The sequence below is a fragment of the Sminthopsis crassicaudata genome, chromosome 6, assembly GCF_048593235.1.
Source record: "Sminthopsis crassicaudata isolate SCR6 chromosome 6, ASM4859323v1, whole genome shotgun sequence".
NCBI lineage: Eukaryota > Metazoa > Chordata > Mammalia > Dasyuromorphia > Dasyuridae > Sminthopsis > Sminthopsis crassicaudata.
The window spans coordinates 37816220-37836549 of record NC_133622.1 but is presented as its reverse complement, the minus strand read 5'-3'; the positions used below and the strand labels follow the sequence as shown (position 1 = coordinate 37836549).

Sequence of the window (20330 nt, the reverse complement as noted above, 5' to 3'; positions counted from 1 at the left end):
AAAAAAGATCTATGTTCGAATGAGTCTTGTCCTTTTAAAATATCATCCCAGAAAAACATATACAGTGCTCCATGTCACTAACACTGCTCAAACACCTCCAGGCTTGCAATCAAACTGATTCTAGTCACGAATTAGCTGTGGCCAGCCCTAACTTCAAGGAGCAGCAACTCTGAAAGCATGTAAGAGAGTGTGCTAGGGGGCCTTAACAAACACACATTTCGTGCCTTCACTCTACCTCCCGAGGACATGGCTCTCCCCAGAACCGATTATCGTCACCCTTTCACTTACACCCTCTGACTCTAAGGGAGAGGAGTCTCAGAGGCCCTTGTCAGACCCTCTCTCTCCCTTCATCACTCAGCAACCTCTTTCTCTTTAAAGGATCAATCTATACTTTTCACCCAAACAAGATTTTGGAAGTGGTTAGGTTATCAATGCCAATCTCCTTCCTTCCTTCATGAGTCCAGTGAATGGCTAGGGGATGGGGGAAATAAGGAGGGGTTGGGGGAGGAGAGAAAAATCTTATAAAAACGAATGCTGGAAACTATATTGTATTTGGAAAAATAGAATACTATTGAGGAAAAAAAAAGATTTATGTGATGATCAACTATGAAAAGACTCAGCTCTTCTCAGCAATAGTGATTCAAAACAATTCCAAAAGACTTGGGATGCAAAATTCCACACAGCCAGAGAAAGAACTATGGAGTCTGAATGCAGATTGAAGCACTTTTTTTCACCCTTTTTTTTTTTCTTTCTCATGGTTTTTCCCTTTGGTTTTGATTTTCTCCCCACAATAGGAATAATATGGAAATGTGTTTGAAATGATTGTGTGTGTGTGTGTATACCTATCTATCTATATATTAAACTTTTATCAGATTGCCCGCTATGTTAGGGAAAGTGAAAAAAAAAATTGGAACTTAAAATCTAACTAAAATAAATGTTGAAAATTATCTTTACATATATTTGGAAAAATAAAATACTATTAAATGAAAAAAAAAAGTTGAAAAAACAAAGAAAGAAAGAAGCATGTAGACTTCTAAGGTGATGACATGGAAGGAAACAACTGACATTTGTATTTCTAATTTCTGATGTGGTATAGACATGTAATTTCTACAGTTGTGCAAACTCCCACAGTGGAAATTTTCTCCAATGGGGCAAAACACCAATTGTTTGGATAATCTAAAGCACTGAGAGGTTAAGGGCTGGTCAATGGTCACCCTAATTCCTAGAGGATTACTGTCTGCTGGGCCATACTATCACTCAAGTTCTTCTATGTTTGTTGGAAACTTTTATTTCTTTTTGAGTCACTATTTTTAAAAGTAATTTATGTTAACATTTTCACTCTTTTTGTTGTTTGCTTGCATTTTGTTTTACTTCTCTTTTTTTCTTGTACAGCCCAATAATTGTATAAATATGTACACATATATTGGATTTAACATATATTGGACTACTTGCTATCTAGGGGATGGCATGGGAGAAGAGAAGGGAAACTGGAACACAGAATTTTGCAAAGGCTAATGTTAAAGAACTGTTCATATATATGTTTTGAAAAGCTTTAAAAAAAAAGTAATTTATGTTAAAATACAGTGAAGTTTGAAATATTAAGATTATTAAACTTTAACACAACCAAGTTTTAATTTAAAATGTAATACTCAAAGTCTTAAAAATGTAAATTTAATTAGAATTTATAAAATTTGATTTCTAAGAAATTAAAAAACTTAATTCAGTGAAACTAATACTTCAACTGACAATACCATTAAGAAAAATAATGATATAATAAGCTACTGTACCTTGTTTTTTTGGTGCTCTTTCTTGCACAGACCGAAGTGGGGTATCACCTTTTTGTGACAAGGTTACTTCATATGTTTCTCTGTTCTTATTCCTTAATTCTTCATATGTAACAACTTTTCTCTTAGGACTTTCTTCCACAGTTGTATCAGGTCCTAAAACAATGAAAGGAGATAAAACAACTATAGAAGGTATAGTATAAATAAATGCAAGGCAACACAAATGACTGAATCACATCACCAAAAAAAAAAAAAAAGTAACTAAGAAAAGCAGTTTCTCGAGCACTTTAAGCATGTTTAGCTTATTTCAAAGCTTTAAGTCAAAGTTTATAACTGCCACAGATTTAAGTCTAGCAAGAAAAAGTATATTCTTTATCAGGGGTCCTCAAACTACAGCCCGTGGGCCAGATGTGGCCCACTGAGGATGTTTATGCAGCCCGCCGGGTTATGGCAAATGGGCTGAGGGGAGGAGACAGAGTATGAGTTTTTGTTTTTACTATAGTCTGGGTCTTCAACAGTCTGAGGGACAAGTGAACTGGCCCCCTATTTAAAAAATTTGAGGACCACTGCTCTATATTATCAAAAGATATCAATTAAACTCTTTAAGATGCTATGAACTGGAAAAATAGTAAGGCTATATATAGAACTAAAGAGAAAGTTAAGGTTGCAAGAAAAAAGAAAAATCATATTAAGTTTGTATTTAAACATACCTAACGAGTCACTTTTATTATCACTTAGCATTTCACATATTTAATACAAGGGTTCTTAACCTGGAGTCCATGTACCTATTTGTGGGTATCTCTAAACTAAGTTGGGGGAAAATTACATCTTTATTTTCACTTACCTCTAACTACTACAATCAAGCATTTTCTTCAATTATGAATTTAAGTAACAAACATTATTCTGAGAAGGGGTATATAGGCTTCCCAAGATGGCCAAAGCACTTCATGACCCAAAAAAGTAATGTTAAGAAACCCTAATTAAATAAAATGTTTTTGATTGCTTTTGCTAATAATACCGTAAGTACCTCAGACAGAAATTACCATCAGTTCTGGATAATCAACTAGTACTTACTGGTTACAGATAGGGAAAATAATGCACAACTTTTAAAGATGAAAGATTTTATATATCTGAGAATAAGATTTGCCAAAAAATCTAATGCCAAATGAGAACTCATAATTTTAGAATTTTTAGACCACAGCTAAGTCTAATAAGCAAAATATACACTTATGTATTTTGTGTTTATATATGCAAATATAACTCCCACATATACATGAATATTGTGTGTATATATACACATATACAGATGTACATATATGTATCTACATGTGCATATAAGTACGTATGTATGTATTCAAAATAATGCCAATCCCAACAATGGGTTTTTAAGAATAAGTTTCAATTTACTTCATTCCAAAATACATGCTAAAATTAAGGAAGAATCACAAAAAGGTATCATCTAAACTTTTATTTTTATGAACAAACTTGCAAAATGACTCAAGAGCCAACATTTATAACTGTAGCTCCCCCCAAGATTAGTTCTGAAAACATCAGTGCTATACATTATCTCAAAGATTAATAGTTTAAAAGAAGTGGAAGTGTTTACAATTAGTACTCACCAACAGAGCAAAATAAAAAGGAAATAGTTTACCTCTCAGGACAAAACCAAAATAGTTTAACAAAAATCAAGGGGACAAGTATTTATACAGAATTTTTTTTTGGTACCAAAAGTATACAAATATGCGAGAAACTTGAATGACTTTTTATGTAATTCCTAAAATATTTTTCAAAGACAGTATGATTTATTTTGAATACAATTGGAAAAAAGACATTTTATAAATGATGATTCTATTTAGGAGTTGAGGAGCAAGGCCTAATTAAACATTTTGTAAAACAAAAATAAATTTATACAATGTATAAAAATTCATATGATACAGCTACTGTCTTTTTTCCTCTTTCTTAGCTTAGTGTTCTGTACATATTAGGTACTGAAGAAGTGCTGAATATTTCCTCTTATTCTTATTATGTTTCTATTTCCTCAGGTCCTATCATAATGTTTCAGCAAGCAATTTTTCAAAAGCTAATCCAGTGCACTACAAGCTCAGGTAGATTCAATGGAGGTATGCTTGCAGAATGGGCCCAGACCTAGGATGAATATTGGTATCTATAGGTCAAAGTTAAGACTGAGGAGCTCAAATGATTAAAAGAAGCAATCAGGGGACCTGAGTATAATAACCCTCCTTCCTCTAATTAGCCACTGTAAATTAAATATGTAAATTTGAGCAAGTTTCTTAAAATTCGGAATTTTAGAGTTGAAGTGAGATTACTAGAGGAAAATATAGTGCTTTCTAGAAAAATAGAAAATTTGAGGGAGAGGAGGGCACAGAGGGAAAAAAGGTAATTTGTTCCATTTCAGACACAAGATTAAAAGATACAATTGCTCTTTGAGATTATCTAATTTAAGCTCCTCATTTTACAGAGCCAGAGAGATTCAATGTCTTGCTCAATGACACACACAGTTAAGTGGTGAAGAGGGGATTCAAAATGAAATCTTCTGAAATGAAATCTCATATTTTTCCCCCCACACTCATTACATTGCTTCTCATAGAATCCCTGTGTACACTGCACAGAACACAAGACTTTTTCAGAAATAATTTAGGAAATGTTTGCTATCCAACTTGTAAAATGTTCCTCATGGGGTAACTATATTTGCAATACATTGTCTCAATATGTTAGATATTTACAATTAGAAGTTATAAAATATAAAGCTGTCTAGCAAGCTCCTGGAGAAGTAAAGACTATAATTCATGAGAGATAGTAAAGCTAACAATACACATCTAGGACTCATCAGCATAGGGTTAATTATTAAACCTATAAAAAGCTGATGAAATTATAAAAAGGGGAAAGTGCAAAACAGAAAATCCGAAATTCATAAAACCCAATTTATTATCAATGGCAAGAAAGAAAAACTATGAGAAATACAGCTTATATAAAATAAAATCCTCTGATACAAATTCTTTTTTAGAAAAATACCAAAAAGATCTTAGATCAAGGAGTAATTTTTGGCAGTAACAAAAACTTAAGAAACACTACCTAATAAAATTCTAAAACTTGTGAGCATGTAATAATATTTTTGGAAGCTCAAAAATTATGATGACTAAAAAAATATAGAGAATTAGACGATTTCTTTGCAGTAAATTTCCTCCTGCCATTAAAATCAAGCTGAAGATTTCTAACAAATGGTTAAAATAATACTTGTGATATTTACCTCTATGGGTCAAGTGAGAAAATGGATACCAAATACTTCATAATTAAAAATCATTGCATGAATGAATTGTTCTTATCAACTAAAGATGATTACAAATTGAACTATAAAACAATGAAATTCATTTCAACATAAATTATACCTTGGGCATTATAATCTGTAATACCAGTAGGAGAGGATTCATTAATGGAAGCACTGAAGGGGATTGGTTCATAAGGAGGAAAAGCACCTTCTTTCGCACTGCTTTCAGAAGTTGGAGGTGTTCCAAAAGATGACTGCGCAGGCATTTTTGAATCAAATTCTGATTTTTGTGAAAAATACCTGAGAAATGAAACCACACAAAAAAAGTGCTATGTTAATGCCTCAGAACAATTCTCTTATTTTTAAAAAGTACCTGTCTGAAGTTTTTAAATATTGTTATTTTAAACAATATAATCAAAACTGTTTTTAGCACTAAAACATAAGTACTGCTAACCTACCGCTCCCCAAATTTTCATACTTTAAATGGAAAACATCAAGACCAAAGACTAACTTATTAATTACTGGAGTTTATGAAGCCACTTTATAAAACTTTAGGAAGAAAAACAGTAGAAATCAGGTCCAGTTTCATATAATGTTACCAGGACATACTTTACTAATGTGATTAAATCGCATCTTAGAGACCAGATGAGTTCCCCCAGTTCCAGCACCAACACCTCTGACCCTTGCAGCAGCTCTCCCTAAACTTCATGCAGTCTTTAGCCTACAGGACAGTGTTGAAAGAACTGAATTTGGCATCTGAAGGTTGAGCTAGCTGTGGGAGGCAGGGAAAGTCCCTTGACATCTCTGCTGATCACATGAGCAGTTTCCTAACTACAAAATGAGGGATACCTGACTGCTCCTCTCACAGGTCTGCTGTAGCTCTAGAAGGCAAGGTAGTCTTGCCACAGACCCTTCTACCCTACCCTCCCAACGTGGCAGGAAATATGAGTTGAGAAATGCTTGTAATTACTAATGAGGAGGACAATTACTGATTGATGCAAAGATGAGATTCTTTTGGTGAGATCCACTACAGCATGAGCATTATCATATCTAACAGAACTAAACATTCTTAAAATGACATGACATAGTTGATCAAAGGGAATTCTGTTTTTGCCTTTCTGCCTCCAAACATGCCTGGCACATAGGAAGCACAGGATAAATGCACATGATCTATAGCAACTTGCACTGTTCATTTCTTTGGGGGTGAACGGAAGGGAGAGATGCTTCCTGGTTTTTTGTTAAAGGGATGGCAGACATTATGAAGTGACAGGAAGCCAGGGAGTTTAGAGAAGAGACAGAAATTCTAAGGGTAGCTTTTGGAATTAGCATTATTATTCAGCTGGTGAACATTTATAAATACTTACTATCTGTAATTTACTACCCTGGGCACTAGGAGAGATACGGCTTTGTAGGAGAGAGGACATGACGAGTCAGAGATAACAGAGAAAGATTATAAAATGCTTATAGAAGAACACAAGAGGAAAAATCTCTATTCCAAAACACAAAGTTTCAGCATTTTGGCTGAAATCTCTGAAAGATGAGGAGAAAGATGTGGACAAAATTCATCTGAGATGGAGTTAATATACAGGCCCTGGTCCAAAGGAGGTTAAGCCTGAAATGAGTTTCTGATTATCTGAGGATTCAGGATTAACTGGATGCAAATCATCAATGGAGAACTCAGAAGCTATGCAGTCCACCCCCCTCCCTTTAGAGATGAGGGCAGACCAAAAAAGGGGGGAGACACACAATTCAAATGTCCCCTTGTTTCCAATATGGTACTTCCCACCTATCACTGGATGGGGAAGCACAAAAAATGGAACTCCATCCTGGCTCCAAAACCAATTTATGTGACCATCAGCAACTCACTTAACATACCGTTCCTTCATCTCCAAAATGGTGATCATGTTTAATAACCTAGATTAAGATGGCCGGGATCAGACCCTGAAGACACTACACCTAAGCAAAACTAATTTTGCAAAATGAATGAAGACCATCATGCACAAATACTCATTTTCAAATGTGTCTAAAATGTGACTGAAGCTGTCCAAAATCCTACTCGGATATTTTATCATGGCGAGGAGGTTACTCAGGGTTCTTGATGACTGTGCTAGTTCAACACAGCTGGCAGCTCCTAATGAGCTGGGGGGGAAAAAAAAGCCCTAGTTATAATAGACTACATCTAACTTTCTGAGGATGTAAGCAAACTTTCTGAGCTCAGCCAAATATGGAAGAGGTTCATTATCATGGAACAAAGAAAAATCTCACATTTGTGGGGCCAACAGACAAGTTAGTTTATTGACAGTCTAAATACTGTGTTTTTTACCACTGCATATGCGAGATTCTCTTCCAATCACCAATAAGTATTGAAGAAATGAGCTGTCTGAATCTTGACATTTTCATTATAAACAAAACTAGAAGTTACTGCAGCTGAGCTAAAGGGTTCTTTGAAAAGCAAAGTTGAATGTTGAAAGCTATCTTTGCATATATTTGGAAAAATAATAAGCTGTTTTATACATAATAATATAAATAAACACAAATATATATAAATATATGAAAATGTTTATAAAAAAGAAAAAGAAAAGAACTATTAGTTTTATCAGGCTCCCAACAGGAAGGAGGGAGAGAATAAGCATTTATCAAGTATCTACTATGCGCCACTGTGATGACTTCTTCACAAATATTATCTTATTTGATTGCCCAAAGGCAATGAAAGTCATCATATGATGGGACATATTTTGTATTGTCTTGTTCATGATAGGTATTTGCAAAAAGACATCCACAAAACTAAGTATAAACCATATACATATTAATATCTTTAATATCTCTTACACTGGATGAAGAGGTAGAGAATTCAACAATGAACTTCATAATCCCTCTCCTCCAATTCTATCAACACACACACATTGATATTTAATAACTTTAATGTAAAAGAGGGAATAGAGAGAAGATGAAGAGGAAAACATCGTTTAAGGAAAAAAGGAAAGAGTACAACAAAAGATGAATCAACTACAAAAGTTTCGTACCTATATATTATTGATGATTTATTGAAGAACAAAATTAGTAGGTAAAGGTCATTGAACATCATCAAAAAAATTTTTAATTGATTTGATTTTAACACACTATTACTGATGCAAAGCTTGGAAGCCACTATATATATTTAGTCATATAAGAACAAAGAAAATTAACAAAAACCTAAAAGAGTAAAAAGGCAGAAAAATCAAACAGATAGTTGATACAATTTGATTTTGCCTATTCAAATTGATTATGCCTAAGGAGAAAGGAGTAACCAATGGAGGAATGTAGACAATAACAGCTTCACACAGAACTTACACTTCTCCTCCTCCCTTGCTGTTTCTACTTCCACAACAGCCCTAGCTCCCTCCTAGGTCCCCTCAGTTCCTCCTTCTGAGAGCTGCTCCAAGGCAGACCTCCCCCTTTTCTTGTTCGCTGTACTTCAGTGGAAGGGTCTCCATCTCTCAGATTCCCGCTCCAGCACTGGCTCCTTCCTCATCCTGGTATTACCTTCCTTTCTCATTTCTGCCTCATTGAAGGCCCTCTTCCTCCATGGCAGGTCAAGTGCCAACTTCTCCCTGTAGCAGTCCCCCTTCCACACTTTTCCTTCTATTCATGTGCAGATATTCACTTTGTATATTTATAGTGTTGCTTTGTCCCACAAACATGGAGGCAAGGATTCTACCACTTTTCTTTGTATCCCTAGACATGAAGGTCATTAATAAATAGTAGCTGGCTGGCTGTTGCAAATCAACTGGTATAACAGAACGACTCAACAAGTTTAAACAACAATTCAGTCAGCAAATGAGTAACACATTTAATTCTCAAAGCCCAAGTCACCACTAGTTTAGAAAATAAACTTTAACAGAGATCAATGGATGGTTATAAATAGAATCACAGCAAAACATCAAAGCTATGAAAGACACAAGGGTTTTGGGGGGTTTTTTAAAGCTTAGAAAGAGCCTCAACTGAACAAAGACATTCTGAAGAATACTTAGAAATGAAAATGGGAGAACAAATAGAAGACAAATGAAAAAGATCCACAAATATTTTTATAAAAAAGCTTTTCATCTCCAAGTTACCATATTTGGATTTTAAATCACAGTCTAAGATGTGCTAACAGAGAAAGAAAAGACATTTTTTAAAAACAAAGAAAAGCTCTTTCATTTGAGAATGTATTAGACCAAGAAAAAAAGATTCAGCAACAGGAAAAACATCAACAACAGTTCCTATTTTCCCAATTATATGAAATTTGTGAAGAATCATTTATAGAAATATATATTTTGAAGAATCATTTAAAGAAATGTAACATGCTTATGCCAATTCCTGCCAAGAATGGCTGCCTGATGAGAAAAAGGTCTTCTTCTCTCTACCCTACTTAAGCAAACCCATAAGTTTATACCAGACTAAATAATTATCAAACTGAATATTGAATCAACTGAGAAACTAATGTATTTCTTTCATCACAAGAAGTCAGCTAGAGGCCCAACAATCAAAAGGCAAGGGGGAAACTCTAGCAGAGTACCATGGGGACAAGACAGGTGGAGCCTGGAAGTCTGTCTCGAAGGAGGAAGAGCAGAATGCTGCTGTGGGAAAGTCTCAGAGATAGGCAATGACTCGGGGACCAGCTCAGCGCTGACAGAAGCCCCAGCACTCTGTCCAGACAAGTCAGAGGCCCCAGCAACAGACAATACTCTGAAAGATCTAAGGAGGCCTAACCCTGGGAAGTGGAGGTCACTACAGAAATGCTGGGAAACAATAACCATCATCAAAACACCGGATCCAAAGTACAATAAAGGACTAAGCCTGGCTCTGGCCCAACACTTGAATAAATTCAAGAACTAAAACTGGTGATGAGAAAATTAAAGAAAACACCAAACAGCATGAAAAATTATTCAAACCTAATTTCATAACAATTATAAGCAGAGACTAAAAGAAAAAAAAATTAGATTTTCCATGAAATTATCTAGAAATTTCACATAAATACCTAGAACAAATGGAAAAACAAAAAACAAAAAAGCTCTTTAGAAAAAATTGGAAGAATAAAATTAGAATAATCCTAAGAGAAATCAATGACTCCATGAAACAGAAGTATCACAACAGAATCAAGTCTGAACAAAGAGGAGAGATGACATAAAAAACAAAACAAAATAAAAAAACCAACCCTGATTTTTCTGGAAACAAAGATTTTAAAGATTAAAGAGCTTAAATATTATTTTTCAGTAAATCATATATGACAACTGCCCAAACCCAGAAGGCAAAGATAAAAAGAACCCATCCATCTCCTCCTGGGGATAGCCCCTAAAGACAATTTCAAGAATGTCATTGTCAAACATAAGAGTTCCTACACGTATTATGACAGAAAAAGGCATCAACTACCAAAGAACTGTAATCAGGCTGCATATAATCCTACAAAGAAAAAAAATGGACTTTGAAATGGAAGAGAACTTTTTTAATATTTCTGGTCACCATTAATTCCTTGAAAAAAGGAAAATACAAATTTCTGTAGTTAAAAGCCCTATAGAGTCTATTAAATAGGACAGCAAGAGAATATACAAATTTCTCAGCATGAGATGAAGGGTTTTTTTTTGTTTTGTTTTTGTTTTTTACAAAAACTGACTACTAGGGCAGAGGTATATTGTGAACAAATGTAAAAAAAGCAGAAATAATTAATACATCCTGTACAGACCACAACACAATACAAATAATAAATGATTCTGTAACCACAAATATTCTACCCAAATGAAGACTTACTAATGAAACCTAAGTAAAAAGTAGATTATAGAATAAATCATAGCAACAATTAAGAGCTATGAAAAAGGAAATGATAAAAATTAAACAACATATCAAAATGTTTGGGATGCAACTAAAGCAATCCTTGAGAGGAAAAAACAAAGCCTTATAAATCATATATTATTTACCAAATAGAAATAGAGAAGATAAATGGACTGTATATGCATTTCAAAAAATAAAAAAGCCAACAAGACAAACAATTCTATAATAAACACAAAAGAGGAGCTATTAGAAATTAAAGGGGAAATAGATAAATTAGAAAAAACAAAAAAAAGAAGTGATAAAATTAAAGGCTAGTTTTTTGAAGACCAAAAAAAAAAAAAAGATAAACCCACAATTAATCTCATTAAAAAAGAACAGAAAATCAAATGAATAAAATAACAAATAAACAAGTTGAAAGCACAGCAAAGCCAGAAGAAATAAAAAAAATAATCAGAACATATTTTATATTTATATATATATATATATATATATGAAAGAATCCACTAATAAATAAAAGGATGCTTTCAAAAAGATGTAAAATACCCAAACTATTTAGAAGACCAGATAAAGGCCTTAACTAACCCAATCTCAAAAAAAGGGAAATAGATATAGCTACAAAGGAACTACACCAAAGACAAGACTCCTGGTATTGATGGATCACAGGAAAAATTCTATCAAACTTTTAAACAGTTAGTAACCCATCTTCCCAAATTAGTCTCAAAAACTTAGGAAGAAAAATTCCATTCAGAATCCTTTTGTGAAACTAAATCTAAATCAAAATCAGGAAAGAAAAAAAAAAACACAGAAGGAAAACCAAAGGTCAATTTCATTAATGAACAATGATTCAAAAATTTTAACCAAAACCCTGTCAAAATGATTTCATTTATTCAAGAAATCATTTTGTATGACTAAGTGGAACTTATACCAAGGATGCACAAAGTGGTTTAACCTTAGGAAAAACATCAACATAATTAATCTTATTAAAAACCAAATCATCCAAAACCAAATAGTCATCTTAATAGGAATGCAGAAAAGCCTGAGGAAATGTAACATGAAATGTTAAAACCCTTCTCAAATAGAAATATAAACACTTTTTTAAAAATATCATAAGTATCTAAAACCAAAGGCAAGTAACATCGGCAATAGAGATAAGACAGAGCCTTTTTCACTAAATATATGACAGGGAAGCAAGGATACCTGCTTTCTTCACTATTATTTAATATAGTTCAAGAACTGCTAGCAGCAACAATAAGACAAGAGAAAGAAACTAAAAGGAATTTTTAAAATATTAGGTAAATAGGAGATTAAACTATTCTTATTTGGAAAATCCTAGGAAATCCAATTAATAGTTTCAGCAAAACTTCAGGCTTCAAAATTCTCAAAAATCAGTAGCATTTCTATATAATAATAACAAGAAACAATATCACAAAGAAAAATCCAATTCTAAATAACTACAAAATGCATAAAATACTTGGGAGACCAATCTGCCCAAAGCACCCAAAAGAATTGCACAGAGTTGATTACAAATGCTCCTTAAAGAAATAAAAATTTACTATAATTTCAGTGTTAAACCAAATAAATAGTCAAGCCAACACTTTATAGATCTTGATAAAATAATAGCAAAATTCATTTGGAAAAACAAAAATCTAGACTGTTAAGAGAAGTGATGAAAAGAAATAGGGATAAATGGGGAATAGTATTTCTACTCACCTCAAACTATATTATAAAGCAACAGTAATCAAAACCTTCTGGTATTAAAAAATAGACATAGTTTAAAGGAACACACTAGACAAGGGGAAGTCAGAAATAACAGAATTCAGTAACTCAGTGTTTGATAAAGTGGAAAACAAATTCCCTGGGCAAACAAACTCCTCACTTGATTAAAAAAAAGCTTCTGGGAAAACTGGAGAGCAGTTTGGCAGAAATGAGGCTAAGGCCAACCAACATCTTGCACCACATCCATAATACATTCCAAACAAACATATAACCTTAATATTAAAGAGCAGACCATTAAAAAAAGACACAAATCCTATGCCTTTCAAAGTGATGAGTAAGAAATAGATTCTTCACCAAACAAGAAATAAATGCAACCACAGAAAATAAAATGGATAAAATTTTGATTGCTTGAAACTGAAAAGCTTCTGCAGAGACAAAACTCACTACTACATTTCTACTCCACGTTTTCTCAAAATGTGGCCAATGGTTAAGAAGTGAACTTCTCCTTGGGGAGTGTTTAACCACTCATCTTCCCCCCACACCTTTCCCTATAAAGTACCCATCCAGGAGGAGCCCCTTAGCCCAACCAGTCCCCTGATGCTGTATGGTTCTGTGCTGCTTCATACAACAATAAAGCCTTTTCCTTTGAGAAACCAGTCTGGTGTCCAGGGAATTCTTACCTATTGAACCTGCTCTCACTCTGCCCTGAAGACCCTCCCTCCCCACTTCCTGACAAGTCTCTCTCCAATCCAGCCATGCTGACTCCCTGGCTGCTATATCACTTGGCTGTCCCCCAGGTGTGAGATGCCCTTCTTCTCTGACTTCCTTTTAAATCCCAACTAGAATTCCACCTTTTACTGGAAGCCTTCCCCATCCCTCTTAATTCCAGTGCCTTCTCTATGTTAATTATTTTATTTGTCTATATATAACTTGCCATGTAAATGTTCCATTTGTGTATTGTCTCTGTAGGTGGGCTCTGAGCACCTTGCTGACTGCTTTTGCCATTTTTTTATCCCCCAGTACCTGGCATATAGGTTCTTTAAAAATGTTTGCTAAAATAGCTGTATGGATATGTATACATATATTGTATTTAACATATACTTTAACATATTTAATATGTATGGGTCTGCCTGCCATCTAGGGGAAGGGGTGGGGAGAAGGAGGGGAAAAGTTGAAAAAGAGGGTTTTGTAAGGGTCAATGCTGAAAAATTACCCTTGCATATATCTTGTAAATAAAAAGCTATTAAAAAAAAAAGTTTGCTAAGCGGCTAGTAGAGCCATGAAACAGTGCAACCAATTTGGTAAGCAACTTGGAATTATACAAATTGACTAAAACATCTATATCCCTTGAGCTAGAGATTCCATTACTGGGCTTATTCTTCAGGGAATCCATTGATAAGGAGCCTCAATTTACTCCAAAATATTTGTAGCAGTATTTTTGTGATCGATAAGAATTAGAAAGCAAGTTGGTGCCCCCCAAATGGAAAATGGGAGAATTGTGCTACATAAATGTAACAAATATTGAAAAACGAGGACTGTGGTATAAACAAAGAAGTAGCCCAAGAGCTTCACGAACTGATGCAAATTGAACTACACAGAATCCAGAAAACGACATACACCAAAACCACAGCAATGTAAAGGGACAACCACCACACACTAAAAAAAATCAAAAGGGAATTTAGCAAAATTATAAAGATGAGGCAGAATTCAAGTTAAGAGGTATGAGAACTTCCAAACTCTGCTTCTTCACACCTTTCCACCAGTGTTACATATTGTGCGTGTTTTCAGACTCTCAACGTACTGATTTTTTTTTCTCCTCTAAAAATACTATTTGTTATATGGGATGGTTCTCTGGGAGGGATAAGGAAAGGATACTTGGCATAATTATGATGATCTAAGGAAAAGAAAATTTCAATAAAATCTTATTAAAAATATAATAAAAGGACTGAAATAATTGCCTTTTGGGTATAAGTAAACAGAAGGGGATCCTTGCTCCACTAGATCAAATAGTCTCCATTGTGGGTTGTTTTTTTTCCTTTGGTTTTTAACTCTTAAGATAATATGGGAGAAATTAAAATTCTCATTAGAGACATAATTTCGTTTAATTTAAAGCAATATGAAGTGCACAATGAAAGAACTAAATGAGTTGGCAACTCATAGCCAGATAAAAGATTATATTCTGGGACATGCAATCCTCATAGAATGCTTCTTTATATTTTAAGAGGAGGGTAACTAAGTCATGTTCCATTTTATACAAAATTAGGGTCAGACTGTAACACGTGGAAAGTTGCCAATGCAGTCCTAGGCAAAGCTGTCATGCCTTTGAATAATGGCAGCATTTAGCTGACTTCCTACAACTTTTATGACAGGAATATAACATTTTAAACAAGTTATTCAAAAGAATCAGAATTTTCCTTACCCAGGTGATGCAAGTCGACGTCCCGGTCCCATTCGCAGAGCTTCTCCAAGAGGAGAATTTTCAAGTCGTTTAAACTTCTCTTGGCAAGTTTTCACATAGGAGATTTTTCCAGCAAAATATCCCATTATGCAAGCAACTTAATTATAAAGAAACAAATTTGAGTCACAATGTTACTGTCAGCCAAAAACTGTTTTCAATAACAACAACAACAATAATAATAATAATAATAATACACAGATTTTAAAATAGATTATAGTTCTAATTATGTCTTTAGTTCAGAGAATAACAAGTCTTAAGAAATAATTCTGTAGTCATTACAACAACACATAAGCTTGGTATGCATTTGTATTTCAGACCCTAAGAAAGGATCAAATAAAATGATCATAAGAGTTTTTTTTAAAAAGTTGTTACTTAAAATTAATAAAAAATGAACTTCATTAAAGTGAAATCAATCAACACCAATTTTATGAAAAGCTCTAGGAAACAAGAAACAGTGCAAAGAACACTGAAATGAATTGGTCTTAGTTCTACTATTTATTAGCTATGTGATTTTGGAGAAGTCCTTTAAGTCAAATATTTCACTTTATTTTTTTATGATACCAAACCTCAATTAGTAGTATAAGCTATGTGAGAATCAGTAAGAAAATACATGTAAAAGAAGTTTAATAAAAACAAAATTGTAAAGTACTACATGAAAGCAAAATATATATATTCTTTCCAAATGTTTATTATTATAAAGTCACTTAGTATATCTACATATACTTGAGTCTTTCTTCAAGTATTGTTAGAATAATTCTTATAATTAGTTACCAAAGAGCAATATATTACACTATGAATATGTTGGGGGGTTTTATTACATTTTAAGACTTGGTACTAATTGATAATTTTAGTTCAAACTATGTAAATAATAAATTTTCTCACAGGAGAACATTTCATGAAAAGGATATTATATGGATCAAAACAACCACTAATTTGATAATGTTTAAAATTTTACTCAAAAAAAAAAATATTGCATGTTCTTAGAAAGACCTGAATAAAACTAATATTAATAAATGTTTTATACTTACATGCAATTTTAGGGATAGAACCATATTTGGGATGACTGGAAAGAATTCCTAAAAATAAAAAAATAACTTCTCAGTAAATATAACATCCATTTTTAGAGGAGGAGGAATGAAATATAACATCCATTTTTAGAGAAGGAGGAATGAAACATATATGTTACATGATCTTTAAAAGACTTTTACTATAACTGTAAGAATGTAAATATGGATTATGAAAGAAAACTTAATTATAAAAAGTTACAAAATTGTATCAAAACTGAAAAAGAACTCTTTAGGTAGGTCAAATGGCTTCAGGTCCGAGAATGTTAAGCGGCAGCAAAAAAACTTGATGAAATAGTAAAGACTAAAATAATAGGAAATTTGACTTTAAGGAGTTTCCAGGAAATAATGAAAATGCAAGTTTAACAGTTAGGAGACAGAAAAATAAAACAAAATGTGTAACATACATCTTGGTAGAAAGAAATTGTTCTGAACAGTATAAAAGCCCCCTGAAAAACAGGCACTAATAAAAATTGGATCAGATCAGACTTGTTTTGAACATGAAGAATTTTTAAAAGATATAAAGTTTAAAAGGCATTCATCACCCTCAACAAATTTTAAAGACCTAGTTCTAAACTGGTCATTGAAAGGAGATCAGCATTGGGATCACAGCACCTGCTTTTCAGTGCACCTATAGGCTCTTGATGGCTTCCTGAAAATCCATTTCTCCTCTTTTCTATTCCAGCTCTAACCCAAGACTCTATGCTAGCAGACATGATCGATCTCTTCCTACTTTCTAGCACTTCTAAATATTCCTTCAGAGATCCTAGCTCAATCAGTGCCATAAAACAAGCCCTGCCTCCTCCACCTCCTAGTCCTGATGTCTTAATTACTGGAAGTACTCTGATTATAATTGTTCCCGACCATCACGATGCTTATGGGAGAGCTCCTTAAAACAGAAGCATCAAGTTCTAGCTCTAGTCCTGGCACTAACTCAACTCAACAAACACTTATTTAGTACTACATAAGCTAGGGTATAGTTGCTAGGTAACAGATACCAAGAAAAAGGAAAAGCTGCCATCTTACTGGTTGGAGAACATACAACATATACACAAAAAAGTAATGGGAGCAGTGGGACTCCACTAACAACTAAGGATTCAGAAAAGCTATCTTAGGCAAAAGTACCCAAGTCGAGGACTCCCCACTGTTTTACCCCCAGGAGCCCATCCAGACTCTTCTTGGGTCAAACAGTTAGCAGTAGCTGGGCCTACCTCAGGGCTTCTCAATAGCTCTCTTCTAAATAAATTACTTTTCCTCTCTCCCATTAGTAAACTGCATTTTGAGGCAGGACCTTATTAACCCAAATGAATTTGTATTTGGTGAAACAGAAGATATCTTTGAACAGAGAGGACTTTTAAATGTTTTTTTCCTTCTTCTTTTCAAGCAATAACTACTTCAACAAGCACTGATTAAGCCCTTATACGCTAGAGACTGCGCCAGTCCCTGAAAATATCAATCCTCCTCTCAAGGAGCTTATAATTTACTGGAGAGAATTATGTATACAACTAAGTACACACAGAATAAATACAAAATAAAAACAGATTAATTAAGGAGCAAGGATACTAGCAGCTGGGATAAAGAAAAATTGCATATAGATAGTGGCACTTAAGCTGGCAGGGGTGGAAAAGCACTGCATCTCAGCCAGGAGTAACAGGTGATGCAAAGGCCAGGCACGGGATTCAGAGGGGCCCATTTTTGCTGGATTACAACATGTAAGGATGATGGAACCAAACTGTAAAGAGCCCAAGAAACCTCCCCCAGTGCGTGGCCCACTCCAGAATCCTAATGGCAGCCTCAGAAGTCAGGGAACCTGACTTCAGGCCTGCCCAGCAAATCACCATAACAGAGTAATAGGTGGGCCCATTTCAGCGAGAGCTGGGGAAGAGCACAGACGGGCACTTCCATGCTCTCGACGTGCTAGGCCCTGGGCTCAGGGCTTTGACAAACACGCAGTCTTGTGATCCTCACAACACCCCATGAAGCAGTCAAGGGGGTATTGTTATTACCCTCAGTTTGAAGCTGAGGAAATTGAGGCTGGAGGTCAGGTATGAATCCATCTTCCTGATTCCAGGCCCAAAGCTTTATCCACTGTGCTACTTAGCTGACATTTCAAGAGAATCAACAAAAATGCTGCCAATTTTACAGTGCTAAAATTAAGAGTATTACAAAAAAAGTATGGCAAATAGATGTTAAAAAAAATAAAGGCAAATTATATTAAAAGGCAAAAAGTATACATTAAAAATTAAAACCCATTGTATTGACTTGCTCACATTAATTTTAATAAAAATAAGTCAAAATTGTATTATCAGATGTACCTACTGTATTATATGTTCAATCTAATAAAGGGATGGAAAAAGAGGGAAAGGTCTGTGCATAAGTGAATGATACAAAAATAAATAGGTATCCAAATTTTTTTTTTAATTAAGAATAAGTTCAAATATTCAATATTTACCTTTAGTTATTAATCCCTGAGTAACCAACATACTAGTTGCAGAAAAGGGAACAGCTGTAGGGGAGGAAAGAATAATTCATCAAAACAAAAGAAGTTGCAAAGATTTTTAATCTTAGGAAAGTTAGTTTTAAGTAGTTTAAATGATTAACTTTTAAACTTTTTTCAAGTGTGAAATGGCAGAATTAGAATTCATTAGCACAATGAAGACAAAAAACTTTTAAAGACTTTACAAACTCCCCTCCCTTAATAATACTTTTTTTTTTTAAACAATTACATGTAAAGATAGTTTCCAACATTCATTTTAAAGACTGAGCTCTATAGGATATACATGTACAATCATGATAAATATATTTCCACATTAGTCACAGTATTATAGGAAAACCAAAACAAAAGGAAAAACCCAAGACAAAGAAAAAAACAAAAAAGTGAAGTTAGTATGCTTCAATCTGCAATCCAACTCCATTGTTCTTTCTCTGTATATGGATACCATTTCCCATCATGAGTCTTTTGAAACTGTTTTGGATCATTGCATTGCTGAGGAGAGCTAAGTTATCACAGCTGATCATCATAAATGTTGTTATTATGTACAGTGTTCTGGTTCTGCTTACTTCACTCAGCATCAGTTCATGTGAATCTTTCCAGGTTTTTCTGAAATCTGCTTGTTCACTACTTCTTATGACATTGAATTAGATTCATAGACCACAATTTGTTCGGCCATTTCCAACTGATGGGCATCCCCTCAGGTTCCAGTTCTTCACCGCCACAAAAAGAGATGCTATAAATTTTTTTGTACACCTGAGTCCTTTTCCCTTTTTTTGTGACCTTTGGGATACAGACACTGCTGCATCAAAGATATGCACAGTTTTATAACCCTTTGGGCATACTTCCATATTGCTCTCTGGAATGATTGGATCAATTCACAATTCCACTAACGAAGCAATGGTGTTCCAATTTTCTCACACCTCCTCCAACATTTATCATTTTCCTTTTCTGTCATCTTAGCCTATCTGAGAGATGTGAGATGGTACCTCAGAGTTGTCTTAATTTGCCATTTCTCTAATAAAGTGATTCAGATTCATGACTATAGCTTCAATTTTTTTTTCACCTGAAAGCTACCTGCTCATATCCTTTGACCATTTATCAATTGGTAAATGACTGCTTTTTAAATAAATTTGACTCAGTCCTTTGAGAAATGAGGCCTTTATCAGAAACAGTGGCTATAAAAATTGTTTTCCAGCTCTCTGTTTTCTTTTAAAATTATTTCCCTCCTTTTTCTGCTTTGCTTCTAGTCTTGCATTAGTTTTGTTTGTGCAAATTTTAACATAATCAAAATTATCCATTTCATAATGTTCTCTAACTCTTAACTGACCATAAATTTTTCCCTTTCCCATAGATACGACAGGTAAACTATTTCTTGCTGCCTTAACCTGCTTATGGCATCAACATTTATGTCTATGTACTCATTTTGACCCTATCTTGGTATAGTATAAGAGATGTTGGTCTCTACCTTGTTTCAATCACACTATTATCCAGTTTTCCTAGCAGTTTTTGTCAAATAATTAGTTCTTATCCCAAAAACTAGAGTTTGGGAGGTTTATCAAATTGAAGATTACTAAAGACATTTGCTACTGTGTCTTATGTATCTAACCAAGTCTACTGATCCATCTATTTCTTAACCAGTGCCATATTAGTTTTGATGATTACTTTTTTATAATAGTTTTATATCTGTAACAGCAAGGCCACATTCCTTTGTATTTTTCCCCCAAATAAATTTTCTTGATAT

The 20330-nt window shown here is 34.0% G+C and overlaps 1 protein-coding gene across 2 annotated transcripts in view; it reads right to left on the bottom strand.

Moving 5' to 3' along the window:
* Positions 1-20330, bottom strand: part of OCIAD1 (OCIA domain containing 1) — a 37967-nt gene that overhangs the window by 2619 nt on the left and 15018 nt on the right. For both annotated transcript variants that reach the window (XM_074275364.1, XM_074275365.1), the window contains exons 4-8: positions 18548-18601; positions 16060-16107; positions 14993-15128; positions 5192-5370; positions 1788-1940 (exon numbers count right to left, since the gene is read on the bottom strand). In XM_074275364.1, the coding sequence (XP_074131465.1) occupies positions 1788-1940; positions 5192-5370; positions 14993-15128; positions 16060-16107; positions 18548-18601 (570 nt within the window). The remainder of the gene's footprint in view (positions 1-1787; positions 1941-5191; positions 5371-14992; positions 15129-16059; positions 16108-18547; positions 18602-20330) is intronic.